This window comes from Camarhynchus parvulus, chromosome 6 (assembly GCF_901933205.1).
Source record: "Camarhynchus parvulus chromosome 6, STF_HiC, whole genome shotgun sequence".
Lineage (NCBI taxonomy): Eukaryota > Metazoa > Chordata > Aves > Passeriformes > Thraupidae > Camarhynchus > Camarhynchus parvulus.
The window spans coordinates 1,617,247-1,635,915 of record NC_044576.1 but is presented as its reverse complement, the minus strand read 5'-3'; the positions used below and the strand labels follow the sequence as shown (position 1 = coordinate 1,635,915).

Below are 18,669 nucleotides of genomic sequence, written 5' to 3'. Positions count from 1 at the left end.
GAATTCAGACTCCATTGTCCTTCTCCAGCCCAGAGCTGCTAGAAGCACTGCCAGTGCTGCTCCCATTTGGTGTGTTCCCCCACGTCCTGTGGGCTCTTGCTGGACATGGGGGGTTTCATACTGCTTAACATCTCAGGCTGCATGAAAAGAACCATCCTCTGCCTACTCACAGGACCAGAAACACTGCAAGCAGCTTCTTCTATCACACAGCAACCTGACCCCATTTTGACCTGAAGGACACATGGTGACCCAGAACCGCCGGGCAGCCAGGGCTATAGATTGCTCTCTCCACAGCTGAAGCAAGAAATTAAACATATTTGTATGGGTTCTAGTGAGGATCAAAGGGATTGGGTGCAACTGGCTGGCTCTAAAGAAATATCCCAACCAGTCTGCCCTTCCCTCACTGCTCAGGATTTCTTTGAAGAGATGTACAAATCTGAAAGGAATACCACTGGCACCAAGGGGTGAGCAGGATGGGGCTTAAAGCACCCCTTGTGAAAAAGGACACGGAGAGGCAGGACAGCCCAGAGAGACAGAGAGGCCAGCCCAGAGAGGCAGGAGCAGCCCAGAGAGACAGAGAGGCCAGCCCAGAGAGGCCAGCCCAGAGAGGACAGCCCAGAGGCCAGCCCAGAGAGGCCAGCCCAGAGAGCCAGGCCAGCCCAGAGAGCCAGAGAGGACAGCCCAGAGAGGCAGGCCAGCCCAGAGAGGCGCAGCCCCAGAGAGACCGCGCAGGACAGGACGGAGCGGTGCCTGGGGCGCAGAGAGGACAGCCCAGAGAGCCCGAGAGGACAGCCCAGAGCGGCAGAGGCAGGGCACAGCGCAGGGAGCCAGGCCAGGCCAGGGCAGAGCAGGGCAGAGGCCAGGGCCAGAGGCAGGCCACAGGCCCGTGCGGGGCGACAGGCCAAGGCGCAGGGCAGTGCAGGACAGGGCGGGCGGGGGCCAGGGCAGGGCACAGGCCAAGGCAGGGCAGAGCAGGGCAGGGCAGGGCCAGGGCAGGGCACGGGGCCGGGTACGGCAGCAGCGACCAGCGCCCACCAGCACCCGGCTCATCCCCGAGAGCCACAGGCGCTTACAAGAACTGCTGCGGGCCCCGGCAGTCCGAACTGCCCGGAACCTGCCCGCACACCTCGCACACACGGAACGGCCTCTGCCCCCTTGTTCACTATGACCTCGTTCACTGCGGTTTTCCTGGAACTCTCCAAAGTAACTCATTAGCGCAGCATTTAAGAGTGGAAAGGACAGCCTGGCTATCAACAAACTGTCACTTCATATTTGGAATGGCTGGCCTAGATTTTAGAGGAGTTAATATTAAATTGACCAAGTAATGCTTTGCTGCCCTGAGAAATTTGTAGTCCTAAAGGGAGGAATTGTTCAGTTTTGGACAATTCAGTACACAAACAGCCAGCCTCAGTGCCACACAAATGTCATAGCAGCAGTGCAACTAATATGCACGACAGAAATATTTTTTAATAAGTGCAAATAGTAACACATCTTAGAAATAAAAAAAATCTAGCATATACTGATATACTGCTTGGGAATGTAACAGAGCTTTTTCCCCTCAAGAATTGCACAGTGACAAAATATAGCATGAAGGCCACTCTAAGAGGGAAATAAGCTTAAAAAACCTTTTTCATTAGTATAACTAAAAAAAAAGAAAACTTTTTCATTCGTATAAATATCAAACAATACATGTTCAGGATGTGATGGTTAAGGAGAGGAAACAATCTATTATTACTTCCATCACATCAGAAAATAACAATTTTTTATCAATCAGGTATATACAGTAACCTTATTAGGAACCTTTACTGAGAACTGAATGATCAATATATCCCACACTCCCCATCCATGAAATTTATAAATTATATTAAGTCCTGCTCTTGCTTTTCAAGCTGTATCTGGTATTACTCTTCTATTGTAATATCATTCAATTTTTAACCAACATCTTTTTTAATTGACTTAAATAATTACACAGAGCCCATTCAGTAATGTAATCGGAAATACTTTGCTCAGAAGAGTTTTATGAAATTATGCTATTCTGCAGAAATAAACAAAACAAACACTGCCCATTTCATGGTAAAGTCTAAGAACCAAGTCTGACAAAGCAGTATTTTATTTAAACATTAAGCATAAATTTTACTTTTCTTTTAGATATATTCTTCTCTATTAATTTTTTAAATTTTCAGTTAGAAATTTTTTGTTTAAATTCTTCTGTGTTTAGCGTTGTTTCTCCCAATATCCATTAGGAGGTCTCTTCTCTCTGTGTGAACATATCATTTCTCCTACCACTAACAATGAACAAGGACTCGATTCCAGGAGAGCCTCTGCCAAAACCGCAGTAGCATTTTGGCATCATTCAAAGGGTTTTTTTAAGATATATGAAAATGCTCTTGTTCCAACAATTAGAAAATATCAATATGCTAGTTATTCAACTGAAGAGCAATGGTAGCTATATGGCAAATTGGTCTTCTATTTAAAATATTCTTTGAAAAGATTCTCATCCACTCCTCTTTGAACAACACAAACCCGCCCCACAGAACAAAGGAAGGATGAGAGAAGAAAATCTGTAATTCTGTGCAGCATGCACTACATTTTCAAAGAGAACAGCTGCATCACCCAGTGCAAAATAGACTTCAAACAGAAAACACTTCCTGCAATAAACAAACCATTTTAGTTTTAGCAAATTATTAAATCCCAAGGGAATCTGTCTGTATCCTTCAACTAATTTAAAGATTTGCATGCAAAACTCAGCATGTGGGGCACATTTGGATTTGAGTCAGGTACTTTAAGGGACTTTGAGACCATAAAAATCAGCAAATGGATTAAAGCAGAGTCAGTACAGGCTTTCCATCTCTGACAGGTATGCCTGGATTAGTCACTGGAATAATATTACTCATAGTTTAAGCTGATGTAAGCTGTGAATGTTAGATTTTTAAATAATTTGAGAACACTGTGCACAAAGCAACACCACTCCATAGAAACAAACTGTTTGAAATGTAAAGAGGAATTTCTATTGCAGCACGCCCGGGACAGAAATCAAAACCCCCTGATTAACACCCTCATTGTTCAGGAGGAGTTTCCTGTGCCCAGAGAGGCACTTTAAATGATGTTCTGCCTTTAAATGATCTGCACACAGCAGACAGCTCGAGGCGAGCTTGGGCTCAGCACAGCACCACAAACGCAGCAGGACACAGAGGTACCCGAGCAGGGGAGCTGAGAGATGGGGTGGGGGTTATTGTTTGTGGTTTTAAACCCTTCCTATGTGTGTTTTTGCACACTTCCTATGGCTCTGGGACTTGAGATTACACGGGAATATCCCTGATGCTGTATCACTCACCACTGAATGCCTCAAATTCCCTGGCACTCAGCTGGGAGTGCTGCAATAGCAGCACAACAATGGGACTGCACCAGCTGAACAACATCGTGCCTGACACACACCAAGCTAATAAAATGAAGCATGGCTGCATCTGCAGGAAGAGCTTTGCCAGCACGCCTCTGCTGAGCCAGTGTCGTGGCTTCAGCTACCAGAACATTGTGGACAGGATTCTGTCAGCTGTGACAGGAAAATGTGTCCTCCAGAAATGTCAGGAGAAAAGCACTGAAAACATCAGCTCTTGGTTGGGTTTTGTGGTTTTTTTAATTGGTACCCCATTTTAATCTCAAGATACCTGTAATACAGAATACAAATGAAATACATAGTTTGTCTTCAACTCAGTTTCTACACACTAAATTTTGGGAAAATCAAGCTAGCAGAGTAAATAAGGCCTCTTCCTCACTCTCAGACACAAGTCTCTCTTCCCTTCAGAGCTGATGACACTGTATGTGCTTGGATAAAGTGGGCTTCCCTGGGATCCCACAGTGTTTCACTGTTTGTCTCAGCACCACCAGACTCTCCTGTACCTGAAAGCCTCTTTTGGGATATAGCACTTAAGGGAAGAGAGCATCAGGGCACCTCAGTGAAAAGCAAACACAGAGACAGTGCAGACTGCAAGGAAAGCAAAGGTGAACGAGATAATAGACCAATGGCAGCCAACATCAATATAACTGGAAGATGGAGAGCTTACACAAATTATTAATATGGTCAGTAATAAGAAGGATTCTTCCTCCCTAAGACAGAAATAGAGGGAAAACCATAAAACAAAGCAAGTAAGAAAGGTTAAGATTTGGCAGGTTAAGAAAGACAAAGGGGACAAAGCACAAAAAGGACGATGTTGACATCATCAGTTTATCAAGCTCCTTGGTATTTCCTAAACCCCCTCTTACTGGGGTTTTAATAACTTCAGCTTTCACTAAATTTAGAACTTAGCCTTCACAGTTAAATGTACAAACTATATAAAATTTCCCAACTGTTCACACACTGAAAAGCAAAGAACCAGCTAAAGATTGTATCAATAAAAATACTTTCCTCCTCTTAAGGGAAACTCATGACCTGTGGAGTCTGAGTTGTGGTTCTGAATACTCAGAGTAGCTTCTGGTTCATTCAGTGTTGTTTATTCTGCTGCTGTTTTATTTCTCTGTAAACAAGCCTGATGAAAAGTAATGAGATTGCCTGTTATAGTACTTAGGGGATATGAAAATTGCCTGTTACATTAAAATAATTAGAGAAGAAAATAAGATCATATTAATCGCACTCTACAGAAGCCTACCCAAGGTATGCAAACCCATCCTCTGAGGAGCACAAAAAATTCTACTTAGAGCCCACTGATGGCCCAAAAAGTTCAACTATCAACCAAAACAGGAACAATTAATAAAAATCTGTGAAGATAACTGCAGTTGGTGCTGTAAATGAGTGGATATCGCAGCTGGCAGTCTGCAGTGGGTTTTGCTCATTATGAGAAATATCCCTGATTGCCATGTAGAGCTCTTGCTCTCCACAGCACCAAGTGTGCCCGTGGGTTTGGGGAAGCCTTGCTGCACAAGCAAGCCCCAGGCTCTTTAGCTGAACAAGGCACCCTGATGTCCAACTAAGCCTGGCTTGGACAACTTTTGAAGAACTTTAAATCACTGTTTGTTCTACCTCATGATACAAGAGATTTTGATTTAGGGGAGACAGACCTCCCTTAAGCATGAAACATATCTATAATGTAAATCCAATTAATTTCATTGGTTTTCTTCTTAGCATTCCAGAACTTTCAGAGGAGAAGGTCAGTGCACCACTGACCTCTTCCAGGGCTTGTCCACATGTGTGCATGTACAATATACACACATCACCTACATATGTGGCTTAAACACACATTCTCTGAGACATCTCTACAAATTCACTTTTCAAGGGTGTCTTTTAAAATGTGCTTTTATTCATATAATTCCCTCATATTTTAAGATAATCTACTGATTGCTAAATAGAGAATTATAACTAAGATACAGCACGATGCTCAGGTTCTCCAATCTGCACCAAGTCTTACAAAGACAAGACAGCTCCCTTCTACCTGCAGCAAAAGCTTGCTAGGCAATACTTCCATTTGAGTCCATTATTCATCCAGCACCTAAAGTAAAAGCTTTCTCTGTGTTGATTCACGTTTTGTCCCACAAAGTTCAGTACTGCTGTTTTTAAATGATACCTTGGTAATTATGCCTGCAGAGCCTATCTGATAAACATCAAGTTTTGCATACAAATTAAAAGCAAATGAGAAGCCTAAAAAGGTTAGTGCTCAGTTAGATATGGATCTAATTGTAGTAACATTTTAGAGCTACTTTAGGATAATGTACACCTCTATTAAATATTATGAACCATATTTTAAGCAATGGATGAATCTTTATTTAGTCACACACACTCACACCTACTTCCTTAATTCACTTTACTACATTAGAACTTGAAGGATGGCTATTAAAAAGAAACAAAAATCCAAAACTGCAGGTTGTTCAAATTAAAAACAAAACAAAACAAAACCAACAAATAAAAATCCACACAACCAAAGGAATCCACACAGGCAAATTAAAAAAAAAGAAGCAAGGAGATATTTACTTTGTCAAGCAGAAGAGTATTTATAACTTGTTCATTTTTCTAACATTATTAGCAAGCATAAGTGTCTAACTGAAAAAATGTAATACATACTCCTTTCAGAGTCAAGCAGGCAATTAGAGCTAATCAAGACACAAGTTGTTCTCATCTTACAAATGTCACATTCTTTGCAGGAAGGAAAGATCTTAAGTAAATATCACCCTGTACAAATTTTAGGAAAATTAACAACATGAAAGACAAAATATCCAGCAACTAGGAAACCATGGCTCATTATGTCTTAGCCTGAACCCAGTGAACTGAATCAGTGGAATACAAAACCTTTTCCTTCTGATTTCTCCTCTTCATTATCATCTTCTTAAAATTAAGAAGAAAGGGCTCAGCAGCTGTTAGCAGCTGTTCACTCTGGCATTTCAAAAACTGGTAAAGGTGACTGTCAAAATTAGTATGTGCAAATTGCTGAGAATTTTTTTTCAATTCATTCTACTTCAAGATATCAAGTCTACACTGACATAACAAAAAAAAAAAATAGCCTCGTTTTCCCATGGAAACCTATCTGTGGTTGAATGCCCTCTACACTCTCTTCCAATCCTCAGAAAATACCACTTTACTGTTCAAGTGTCCAGCATTCAAAACAAAGCTTCAGAAGTTCTGGTCTTTGTTTGTCAAGGTGATTTTTACTTTTTAACATCACCCTCCCTTTCCCAGGGCATGTGCTGCATTATAAATTACTGAAAAGTCATGTTGAACACAGCACAAGAAAGATTACTGTTACAGATGGACTATAATTCTAATCATGCACTTAGTAAAGATTTTTTTAGTATCAATATAAGCCTAGGGCATTCAGTCACTGAAACAACTGAAGTCTAGACACAGCAGCTACTTCAGTGAGAGATTCTTTTGTTTGTACTGCCATGGAGTAAATGGGTCCTCCCCTTGAGAGTCACTCAAGGAATGGTTTCAAAGGCTTAAAAGGATTTCAGGTTCCTCATCTGCCCTTTGCTTCCTCGCTCTGGGCTCCCTCTGCCAGGAATGTGCCATTTAGTCTGGCACAGCAGTGAAGGCTGGGCACAAAGCACCTGTTGGGATTCAGTTGCATTGTTCCTCACCATGTGGGACCCCAAGTTAACCACAGATGAACATGTTAGAATAGAAATTGCCAAAGCCAAGCAGGACACAGGAAACATCCCAAAACTATGTAGCAGAAAAAAAGCAAGAGTTCCTCAGTATTGGAACATCTGGACAGGTGTACCCTTTGAAGAGAAAACAGAATTCTCCCTCACCAAGAGGCCATTAACATTTGTGTGAAGAACAATTTTGCTGGTCAGTGAAAGCTATTCTTGCTGCTTATACTTTTGGTAGGTTTTTAATTACAGCCTGAACTGAGTAGAAAATGAGTTTGAGAGAAGCAGGGAAAAGCCTGACAACACCTTTCCTTTTGCACTGAACTCCTCCGTGGCACTGAGAGGAAAACTGGCGGAGCTGATGCCTGTCCTTGGGACATCTGGTGCCAAAGCTCTCAGCAGCTGATCCAACAACCCACTGCCCTTTACCAGGCCTTCACAACTGGGACTTGGAAAGGCTGAAATATGTAAACATGAAAGAACCACCTAAGAACTGAGAAGTCTGAAGGAAAACAGAGGTCCTTAGGAGTGACTAGAGATTCCTGCAGCCATCTCTTATCAGTACTTTCAAGGGACAACAATTCAGCCCAAAGCACTCACTGCCTTAGTGTGGCCCCCTCTCAGAGTGTATGCAAATTACCACAAAAAGTAACTTCTGGTAACTTTACCCCCACAGCTGAATTAATTCTTGGTAGGGGAGCCAGAAGGATCTGAACTCTAAGTCCACAACCATCACAAATTGGCTGTAACAGATTTATCTGTTCCTTTAACAAAAGTTTCAGTATCTCCCTTGTTTCACAGCAGAACAGTTTTAAGTAAGTGCATGCTTGAAAATGCAGACAATGAAAGAAAAGGGACAAGATGATAATCAGATAGGTATTTTATTTCCATGACTGGCTATCAGACAGCTCTAGGGCATTCTAGAGAGAAATTAAGGGACTTGTTACATGCAAGACCTGCCAAAGTTACAGGGAGAACTCAAATGCAGGGGTACAGAGGCAGGAGACTTAAATGTAGGTACAAAATATTTTGTAAATGTAGGTACAAAATATCAGCCCTGTCCTAAGACTCCTTAAGGAATAAAAGTCACAAACTGATGGCTGGTGAAGTATCAGGTTTGTTTTGAGGTTAATTTGAAATAACAAGAATCTTCCCATGGCCACACATAAAGCATTACATTTTGATTTGTGTCCATAAAAGCTGTATAGTTCCCTGTTGTGTATTATAAGGGCTTGCTCCTTTTTTTAATGGAAGGCAACAGCAAAACTTGAATGTGAAACAGATGAAATTCTCACATATTGACCATATGCTGATACACCACATTCCCATTCTGTATATGACACTCTCATTACACTGTAATTCTGTACATTTTCAGAATGGCACATCACAGCTCTATCACTTCTATTGCTTCCATCCTTCAGCTCATTTTATTCTCCTGTTTCAGTGAGGTTTATGTTCATCCCTCCTCTTCATGATCATCTGTTTTTCAGCTCTGTCATCTTCATGGAAAATATTCCATTGCCCTGTTGTAGCTTCCCATCACAACATTCTCAAGCCACCCAGAACTGTGGCTGTCCCCTTATGCCTTTGTTTTCCAAGTTTTCCTTCTCAGGATTCTATGGCTGAGTCTTGAAATCGCCCCAAGAGGTATGAACACCCCATGTCCATGAAATATAACAATATACCAAAATCCTTAGGCTGAAAACATTGCCACTAATTCTAAATACAATACATTCAGAAAAAAATACAATTTTGTGTCTTATGAAAGGGCAGTCAAGGTCAAGCAATCAGGTAGCAACACAGGCACAACAGCAGAAGCTTAATAAATGCTCTAAGGCCTTTGCAAGAACCTTTCCCACCTTTGCTGAGATATTCATCTGGAGCCACGAGCATTCCTCCCCAGCCAGCTCACATCTGTTGAGAAGTAAATGCACTTCTGCAGGCTAGAGGAAAAAAACATTTCCTGCAGATCCCTGTAATTGCTACAGAGACCAAACCCAACTTATCTGCCTCCTTTTTTTAAAAATCAAAAAAAGGAGCTGTCCTTTTAGTCTGTGGTAACCTTTCAACTGCCAGCAATGATCAAAAGAAAAATGAAGGAAAAAAAAATCAACATTCCAAACTGGATTACATTCTTTTCCGGACTGAACAGAATTATTTATAAAAATATTCTGGTTTGCCATACAGTTTTGTAAGTACAAACTTTTAGCTGCACTTTCTGTGTAAAGTAAGTCTAGAGTTTTACACTTCCTGACTGAAAAGACAGAGGGTTGCCAGAACTTCCCCCTCACTGCACAGAAATGTAATACTATGCAGTGAAATTCAGCCTGCAGAACACATGCCCCCTTGAATAGAAACTGCAGTGGGAAGGCTTCTGAACTGTAAATCTAAGATAAGCTGGGACATTCTGCTGCTCATCTGAACCTGAACTCCAGACAATATGAAGCTCACATATCACTGGTAATTAAACACTGCTGGGGGTTTTACTCCAGAATTGCTGTCGGAGATGAGAACTACTACAGTTGCTGTGATATTATTCGATTATTTATTAATTTCAAAGAACTTCAAAGGAGGTTCTTCATAACTAGAAATTGTATTGAGACACACCCCAGAAGGAATGAAAACAGGAGGGAAGGCTGCAAAGGAGGAGGTACAAATAGGGATGTTCCCTGTTTAGTTACAATGCCAGGAGGGCTGAGGTCTCCCTCCCCAAGCACTTCAACAGTAGGAACCCTCCCACCTGCATTTCCAAGCAGACCAAAGGTATCACACTCACTGACAAATTCAAGCCACTCACTTGAAAAAGCATTTACATTTAATGTGCAATATTCCCTGTCACAATGATTATAGCTGAGGTTAATTACATTCTAAAGATAATTTAACTGGAATCACATCTTAATCTTTTCAAACACATTCAAGCATGTACGTAGCCTGGGCCTCGAGATCCAGGGTGGTGGAGGTGAGGGTTAAAACATCCTGGAGAAGAGCAGGGTTGGGCTGGAGATGAGTGGCAGAGGGACACCGAGAGCAGACAGCCTGGCTTTCCAACATGCAATTCAGGCAAGTACCATTTGGTAATGTCATTTGGTAACTGCTGCTTTTCCCCTCTGTTTTTGCCCAGATCCCACTGTCCATGAACATGTCAACGTTCCTGGCCTACGAGCAGCCCACGCTGAGCTACTGCGGGGTGCACCACGAGCTGCTGGCCCACAAGCCCTACGAGGCCAGCAGGCCGGAGGAGGCCATGGACACGGGGCTGGAGGCGGAGCTGGACCTGAGCACCATCACCACGGCAGCACGGAGCAGGGAGCAGGGGCAGCAGCTGCCCTAGGGAACCCTGGAGCAGGGGCAGCAGCTGCCCTAGGGAACCCTGGAGCAGGGAGAATGGGCAGCAGCTGCCCTAGGGAACCCTGGAGCAGGGACAGCAGCTGCCCTAGGGAACCCTGGAACAGGGAGAATGGGCAGCAGCTGCCCTAGGGAACCCTGGAGCAAGGAGCAGGGGCAGCAGCTGCCCTAGGGAACCCTGGAGCAGGGAGCAGGGGCAGCAGCTGCCCTAGGGAACCCTGGAACAGGGAGAATGGGCAGCAGCTGCCCTAGGGAATCCTGGAGCAGGGGCAGCAGCTGCCCTAGGGAATCCTGGAGCAGGGACAGCAGCTGCCCTAGGGAATCCTGGAGCAGGGACAGCAGCTGCCCTAGGGAACCCTGGAGCATGGACAGCAGCTGCCCTAGGGAACCCTGGAGCATGGACAGCAGCTGCCCTAGGGAACCCTGGAGCAGGGAGCATGGGCAGCAGCTGCCCTAGGGAACCCTGGAGCAGGGGCAGCAGCTGCCCTAGGGAACCCTGGAGCAGGGACAGCAGCTGCCCTAGGGAATCCTGGAGCATGGAGGAGGGGCAGCAGCTGCCCTAGGGAACCCTGGAGCAGGGAGCAGGGGCAGCAGCTGCCCTAGGGAACCCTGGAGCAGGGGCTGCACCCAAACCCTGGGGGAAGCTAAGGACACCAATGAATAGGCAGTTCTGTGGAGGGTAGGATCCCTGTGCAAATTAAAAGTCAATCAAAAAGATTAATTGTTTCCAGTCTACAATTTGTAATTAGTTCAGTTGTGCAGTATTTTTTTGACTTCAGAGTATGACCCTTGAAAGTGAATCTTTTTCAAAACTCATCCTACCTACCTGTATAAACTGTACAGATGTAATGTATTTTTCATATTGTAAAGTTTCAATTACCAAGAACAACTGGTATGTACAGTGCCATAATTTAATTACATCTTACTTTACAAGCTTCAGTTTCTAAAGCTTCAAATTAACAAAAGTTATTCCTTGTGTTATTCAGTTACTCTGTTTTGTAGGGATCATTTTGTTACTGCTTTTGTGCCCAGACAACTTTAATCTAAAATTCTGTCCTTTGCAGAATATGCACCATTTTTACTGTGTTTAATGTGTAGAATTTTATCTACTGGTTCCAGAGGGAGGGTTTAACTATTCAAACTTCTAAGAAACTCCTGAAATATATAGCCAAGTTTTCCTAGAAATGAAAATTAAAAAAAAAAAAATAGTTCTTCTCAAACTTACCTGCTGCCTTGAAATACAGCCTGATTTTTAACAACAAAGCTTGGTTATGCAACTGTTAGTCAAGGCTGATGATATTTTATGAAGTCTCACTGTTCTGCAAGACAATACAGGACAGGAGGCTTCAACAGGCAGCTACAAAATCTGCTGTGAGAGTCTGCCAAATCAGGCATTTGTATTCCTGATAAAGACAAAGGGGTCCAAAACCTGCTTCTGTCACAGGCAGCTGCCGACAGAAGTGGCAACAGAAACAAGTCCTTATACTACTCCTGGAATGTAAAATGTCACTCAAAAGAAACATCCACCTGCTGAAAAATCTAGTAATTTGGAAAAAATGCTAAAAGTTTACAGTCCTTTAACATTATGATAACGCAAACAAAGAAAAAGCCCAAAACCTTTAAAGAAAAAAAATTAATGTAGTATTAAGTCTTTAACAATTACTACATTGCTTATTTGTCTGTCATTTAATATCTGGATTGAAGCATTCTTATACCCCATTCTTTTGTTTTAAATCTTCAAGACTTCTCAACACTGTAAGAGAGTAACTTTTTATACCACTACACACTACCCTGTAATCATAAAAGATTACAGAAATTAGGAAGACATTATATCATGCTGACTCTGTGAAAAACAAAATGGGAACACAAGCCTTCCAAAATATAGGAAAAAAAAAGTTTCATATGGTGAAGCAACTTTTTTATAATAAAGAGAAATTATATAACCTCAAATCTATTTTTCTGGATCTTTATCCTACCATATTTTCATGTAGTTTCAAAGCAGAAGACTGAATTTTAAAATTACAGGGCAACTGTTTGTACAAAACAAGGTGAATAGAATGAAAATCAGCTTCAAAAATTGGTAACAAATCAATCTGCATTCAGTTACTGTTAAGTGGAAACAAAGTGTCAAAAGAGAATACATTGTACTGCTTATTTATTAGCACTTCGATTTTGTAACATATTTTGCATAAATTATTTCCTCTGCAAAACATTAATTGTCTTTTTAAGACACCTCTTACACCTGCACACTTCAGTTCTGTATTTCTTCACTACACTGGTTCCTGACTCTGTTACCTTCCACAGTGCTGGAATTTTGAAAATAGAGTTTGCTAACTGCCCACTGCTAACAAACATGCAGGAGTCCCTCTGGAGCCCAGTGCTGCTCAGGCTGCAGGGAGAAATTACCTGAATCACTCCACAGCTGGTTTAGAGGTGCAGTGTTTTGGCATTCTGGCTACTGGAGCAGGCCTGAGCTGGAAGGAGCAAACACCACCCTCCCAAAAGGTGCTTTCAGCTGTTCTACTCTGTCCTTCCTCCCAAAAGGTGCTTTCAGCTGTTCTACTCTGTCCATCCTCCTCTGTGCTTGGACCCGCTGCCCTGGAGCATTTACAGTGTGTGAACAGGGGCCTGGCACTAAGGGAGCTCCTCCACATGCCCAGGTGTTCAAAGGTTCCAGCCCCAGCACTGGACACTGGTGAGCTCAGACTGGGGAACATGAGAAAAGATTCTCTTATGCAGAGACACAAGAAGGTTTGGATGAATGCTTAAAGAGGCACAGCTGGGCAGATATTCACATACACACCAACATTTCCCCTTCATTCACATACACACCAACCTTTCCCCTTCATTCACATACACACCAGCATTTCCCCTTCATTCACATACACACCAGCGTTTCCCCTTCATTCACATACACACCAACATTTCCCCTTCATTCACATACACACCAGCGTTTCCCCTTCATTCACATACACACCAACATTTCCCCTTCATTCACATACACACCAGCGTTTCCCCTTCATTCACATACACACCAACATTTCCCCTTCATTCACATACACACCAGCATTTCCCCTTTATTCACATACACACCAACACTTCCCGTTTTCTCTTCCTCAGTCCTGAATCAAAGCCTCCCAGTTCCAGATGCCACAGGACAAATGGCAGAAGCAGAGTCACGGAATCAGCCCCTGACAGATTCCTCATACTCTCCCAGTCACTTCCCAGACATCTGAAACACCAGGCTCTCTGTAACCCCAGCAGGCCACTCCAGTGCTCTGCAAGATGGATGCAGCAGCCAGGGCCCAGAGCAGCAGGGGATGTGTGGGGTGTGTGCCCACCCCAGTCCCAGACTGCTAACACACCCCTTGCTGCACATATTCAGTGGATACCCTTTTTTAACATGGACTACATCAGCCTGAAACTTGTTATTCTCAGTAAAACAGATGTCTTCAAGAAAGCTAGATGGCAGGTAGGTATCTTCTCTAAAAGATCCTCATGATGAAAAAACCTAGGTTAGGCTAGCCCAGAAAAAGCCCCACTCCTGAATCCTGACCTCAGCCTCTGCACAGCTGCTTGCCAACACACTGCTGCCAGCTGGGCTCTGATTCTGGCTGCACAGCAACAGGAAATGCTTTTGTTCCATGGATTAAACAGAACAGTATCCCCAATAAAGCCCCAGCCTCCTAGCTAAGTTAGCAAGAAGAAAGGAGTCTGTGGGTTCAAGTATTTAGCAAGAGGGGGTCACTCCCATGTATCATTTCCCTCTGCAGCAAGAGCCACACCCCAGGAACAGAGATAGCCAGTGGCACCCACCTCTGTCTCAGTTAGTGACACCACCAGACCCTGGCAGGTCCTTTTACCAAGAAAAGGCTGGGGGAAGTCATTACATTTGCAAAACACAGACTGAGAGACAATATAACCTCTAGCAATGAAAAACCCGAGACAATGTTAAAAATAAACCTAGCTGCAAGCAACAATTCCCACCACCATCCATCAGTGGACCATGCTGGTACAGCAATGCACAGGGCTGGAACAGCCATCAGCAAAGCAAGCCCAAGTAGCTGACTGGAGGTCCTCCCTAGGGAAAGGGGTGTATGGAAAGATTAATGACTAATTTGACAAATTCCTGCATGTATCTCAAGACAGTTAAAAAAAAAAAACAAACAAAACAAAAAAAAAAAAAAAAAAAAAAACCACAAAACCAAAAACCACCATCTATACAAGAAAGCAAATGACTGCTTCAATTAAAAAACTATGAAAATTTGCAGCACAAACTACTCTCAAGGGATCTGAGAGCTACCACTAACATAAAAGCTCCCAAAGTATACAGACATTTCAGACATACATCCTAAGTATCAGACTTCTTTTGGAGGCACACCACCAGTGGAAAATGCCACCCTCAGAAGCTGTGTGTACTAGGCTTGCTCTACTCCCTCCCTCCCTTTCTCTCTTTCTCTCTCAAGGCATGTTTTATCTCTTATTATTTCCTATGCTTAGACAGGACCTGAGAACAGAAATTGTGAAAAAACCATAACATAAAGGCTAAAAAACCAAAATAGAAGTGCAAGGGCAACACTAAGACCTATGAAATAAGCCAGGATTCCAGTGCCACTGAACTGCAATAAATTCGTGATTCTGCTACACTAGCAACCACGGTCCTCAAAGATGGTGAATGCTAACGAATGATATGATCATTTACAGTGTCACACACAAGCACCTGGATTCAGTTCCCAGCTGGGGTAGCAAAAATGGTCTGCTGAACCGGTGAAGAAGTGAGCAGCTTAACTCATGTCCTGCAGCCTGATCCTCCTCTCTTGAGGGAAAGGTCTTTCTGCTGCACAGTTCTGTACAGGTCTCAGGGCCTGCGCTTCCTAAAGGCCAATCCAGGCAGTAAAGGCTGAGTTTAACAAAGGCTTTAGCTGGTCACATCAGAGGTACAGCCAGTCTCAATAACCTGCCTGGCACAGCAGCTGAGAGATGAAAGCCAAAGAGGAACTAAGGACTGGGGCAAGCACCCAGCTGCCTTTCCTTGGCAAGCCCCCACATGCCGCGGCCAGGTGGAGGGGAGAAACACACCGATGCGATGCGGGTAAAAGAAGCTCCGTTTATTGCCTCTATCAGCGCTACTAATATACAGTAAAAACTTTCTTGAACACGCGATCACGCAGAATATGATTGGATCCTCCGCCTTGTTCACGAGGCTGGCACGAGTCTTGTCTCTGCAGTCATTGGTTGCCAATCCATGCTCATTGGTTGCTACATATGACGATAATCATTTCTAAGTTTTGCTTTTCTGTAGCCCTGGAATTCCGTTATTCTGATAAGCTTGGCACATAGTACTTCTATTTTTCTTTCCTCAAGGACACCGTAACTGCCACAGCTACTTCCCATGCCTGCAACCCCCAACACCCACAGATCCCAACATCCCAGCCCGCTGTAGGTCAGGCACTTCTGAGCAAACGTGGCCCCCCAGCAGTCCCTCTGAGTGTGCACACAGCTTCTCGGAAGCCACAGCAGTTGGTAACATTTCCAGCTGCTGCAGCAAGGAGAGCTGCCTGTTCTCCTTGTTCTGGGAGGAAGGAATAATCTCCCTGTTCCACACAGAAACACAACCCTCAGGTAATCACCAGTGAGACACTGCCAGCTTCCAGGGAGCAAGGGTAACACCCCCTCAGCCCCCCAGAGGGCAGGCTCATCTGAAACCCTGAGATTTCTCCTAGGGAGGGTGGGGGAGTGTGTATCTTATCATCAGGATTCAGCTAACCAGAAAGGAGAAATGCTTTTCCCAGGTTTCCCAATTCCATCACAACAGTAAACAAACAAAAATAAACCTGATTGTCAGAAGTACTGCAAACACTTTTCAACACAGAAAGACACTTATGAAGCTCTAATAGGTACAAGTTTGACCATAATGATCCATACTTCAAAGCAGATGTTCCTTAAATTCCTCAAAGAAAGTCTAACATTTGAGTGAATTAATAGCTCTATTATAAAATAACAAAGCCCGGTTCCATTTTATTGTTCTCCCTAATTACAGAACCTGATTAATTTCAGTTATAAAGTTTCAGAATAAGGTGAACATAATCAGAGTTCATGATTAATGTTATTCTAACGAACCCCCAAGAAATTAACATTTTACCACTAGAACTTTGCCAAGAATTTTTATGTAAGCTGAAGTGCAGTGTGTGCAAGTGTGAAAATCCCACATGGCACGGAGCTTCTACTCTACTCGCTCACCATCAATCTGCTCTGTAAATAAGCCCCTCTGAGAAGTGCCTGTTAATGGCAGCCTCAGAGGGGCTCCTGCTGGGGTGACCCAGCTCACAGCCCTGGCCTCTGCCAGGAGAGCTGCACACATCCCTGACAGGGACACTCCCAAGTCCCACCCCGCTGACACTCAGAATATACAAATGAGCTTCAATTAGTGCTGCATTAATACAGCGTTGGTTTGGATTAACCGTAACGTGTGATGATTGCCTTATTAATTGCCTTAGGTCAGCTGACATGAACAGGAGGGATGGTCTCCTAATAAACAGCAGGAGAATCCAGTGTGCAGTTATACAAGAGTGTTTTTTCCAGCTTTCATAGAGAGTATTTCCCACTCTGTATTCCCTAAGAAACAGACTTTTAAGGCTGCATTTCAGCATTGGTTCTATCTACAATCTAATAATAAAGTGAGTGCTTCAATGAAACATATTTCAAAGCCCAGTCATTTAAACATTCTTATACACTAATTCTGTGTTTCTTAGAGAACAAAACCTCATCAACTTTTGCTGAGAATACTCATTAAAAGAAAATGATGTGTCTCTGCAGCACTGTGCACTTCAATAATTTCAGTAGTTTTATACAAGAGTGTGTCATAAATGAGGCATGGAAAGCCATTAACTGAACAATTCATATTGAATAGTTTGTTGTAATTTATGCTTTCAAAAGAAATAATGAAAGTTATTTATTTTTCTAGTAATAATGATGCACCTCCCTTTTATGTCTTGCTGTTGGTAACTTTATTTTTAAAGAACCTGTAAACTTGCACAATTAGTCCAGCCTCCCCTGCCCAAAAGCCTTATTCTCATTGTCAGGAAAGGAAAAAATACAGCTATCAATGGTGTATCTGAATATGCAAATAGGATTCATGAAAAAGATGTATCTCTGCTTCAGCATTACCTAGACAGTTCATACTTCTCTTTGCCTTCTGCAGTCTAGCTCTTTCTCCAAAGTCTAGCTGTCACAACTGAGAGTGCCAGCAGTAAAACAGAGCTATTCAGACTGAGATCCTGGAGGGAAATGCCTCTCGGGCATCACCTCCAGAGCTGAGCAGCTTTGCTGCCAACCAAGCACATGCTGAAGCTTCTCTCACTCCTTTTCTTCATCACTACCTCTTGCAAATATAGATTCATAAATATAAATAACAATGCCAGAATATGCGAATAAAAATCAACCCTTTTATTTTTCATTCTCCCACTACACAAGGTGATGCAAAGGTTTGGGGTTTTATAACCTCTTTGCACACTAAAGCTGTGAAGAGATATGGTTAACAACCGTCAGTATGAACTGCACTAACCCCACCTTCATCAAGTGATGATTGTAACAGAAACTTTCCACGTTTCTGGAAAGAATGAACATGTTGCCCTGCCCATCTCAAAGCAAAAACAACTGTACAGGTGTGTCCCGTCCCACCGAGCCAGAGTCAGGGAGGGCTCTTTTGATAGATTTATCGGACATAAATGAAGTGCAAATGCGGCAATATTATATCTGAGAAGCGTTTCTTGATTGAAAAAAAGGTGAGTGTTCTTACTAAAGAGGGAAAGGACAAGGCCCAGAGAGAGGGGGAAAGAAACAGAAGAAAGGGACAGCGTTACCACAAGAACCCGGGCTCCCTGTCAGCATCAGCTTCGCAGGTGGAGAGGGGACAGGCGGGCACAAGCAGGGACAGGCGGGCACAGGCGGGCACAGGCAGGCACAGGCGGGCACAGGCGGGCACAGGCAGGGACAGGCGGGCACAGGCAGGGACAGGCGGGCACAGGCGGGCACAGGCGGGCACAGGCGGGCACAGGCAGGGACAGGCGGGCACAGGCGGGCACAGGCAGGGACAGGCGGGCACAGGCGGGCACAGGCAGGGACAGGCGGGCACAGGCAGGGACAGGCGGGCACAAGCAGGGACAGGCGGGCACAGGCGGGCACAGGCGGGCACAGGCGGGCACAGGCGGGCACAGGCAGGGACAGGCGGGCACAGGCGGGCACAGG

General features: G+C 43.7%; 2 protein-coding genes across 6 annotated transcripts in view; one reads left to right on the top strand and one right to left on the bottom strand.

Moving 5' to 3' along the window:
* The window catches only part of LRRTM3 (leucine rich repeat transmembrane neuronal 3), a 78,050-nt gene extending 65,531 nt beyond the window's left edge, over positions 1–12,519 (top strand). For both annotated transcript variants that reach the window (XM_030950977.1, XM_030950976.1), the window contains one exon: positions 10,199–12,519. In XM_030950977.1, coding sequence (XP_030806837.1) covers positions 10,199–10,408 — 210 coding nt within the window. In that variant the 3' untranslated portion in view covers positions 10,409–12,519. The remainder of the gene's footprint in view (positions 1–10,198) is intronic.
* CTNNA3 (catenin alpha 3) overlaps positions 1–18,669 on the bottom strand; it is a 415,145-nt gene that overhangs the window by 296,704 nt on the left and 99,772 nt on the right. The window contains exon 1 of one of the 4 annotated variants that reach the window (XM_030950974.1): positions 8,937–8,976. The exons of the other annotated variants lie outside the window; for them this stretch is intronic. Within the exon in view, the coding sequence (XP_030806834.1) occupies positions 8,937–8,954 (18 nt within the window). The 5' untranslated portion in view covers positions 8,955–8,976. Of the gene's footprint in view, positions 1–8,936; positions 8,977–18,669 lie in introns of those variants that run through there. 4 annotated transcript variants of the gene reach the window in all.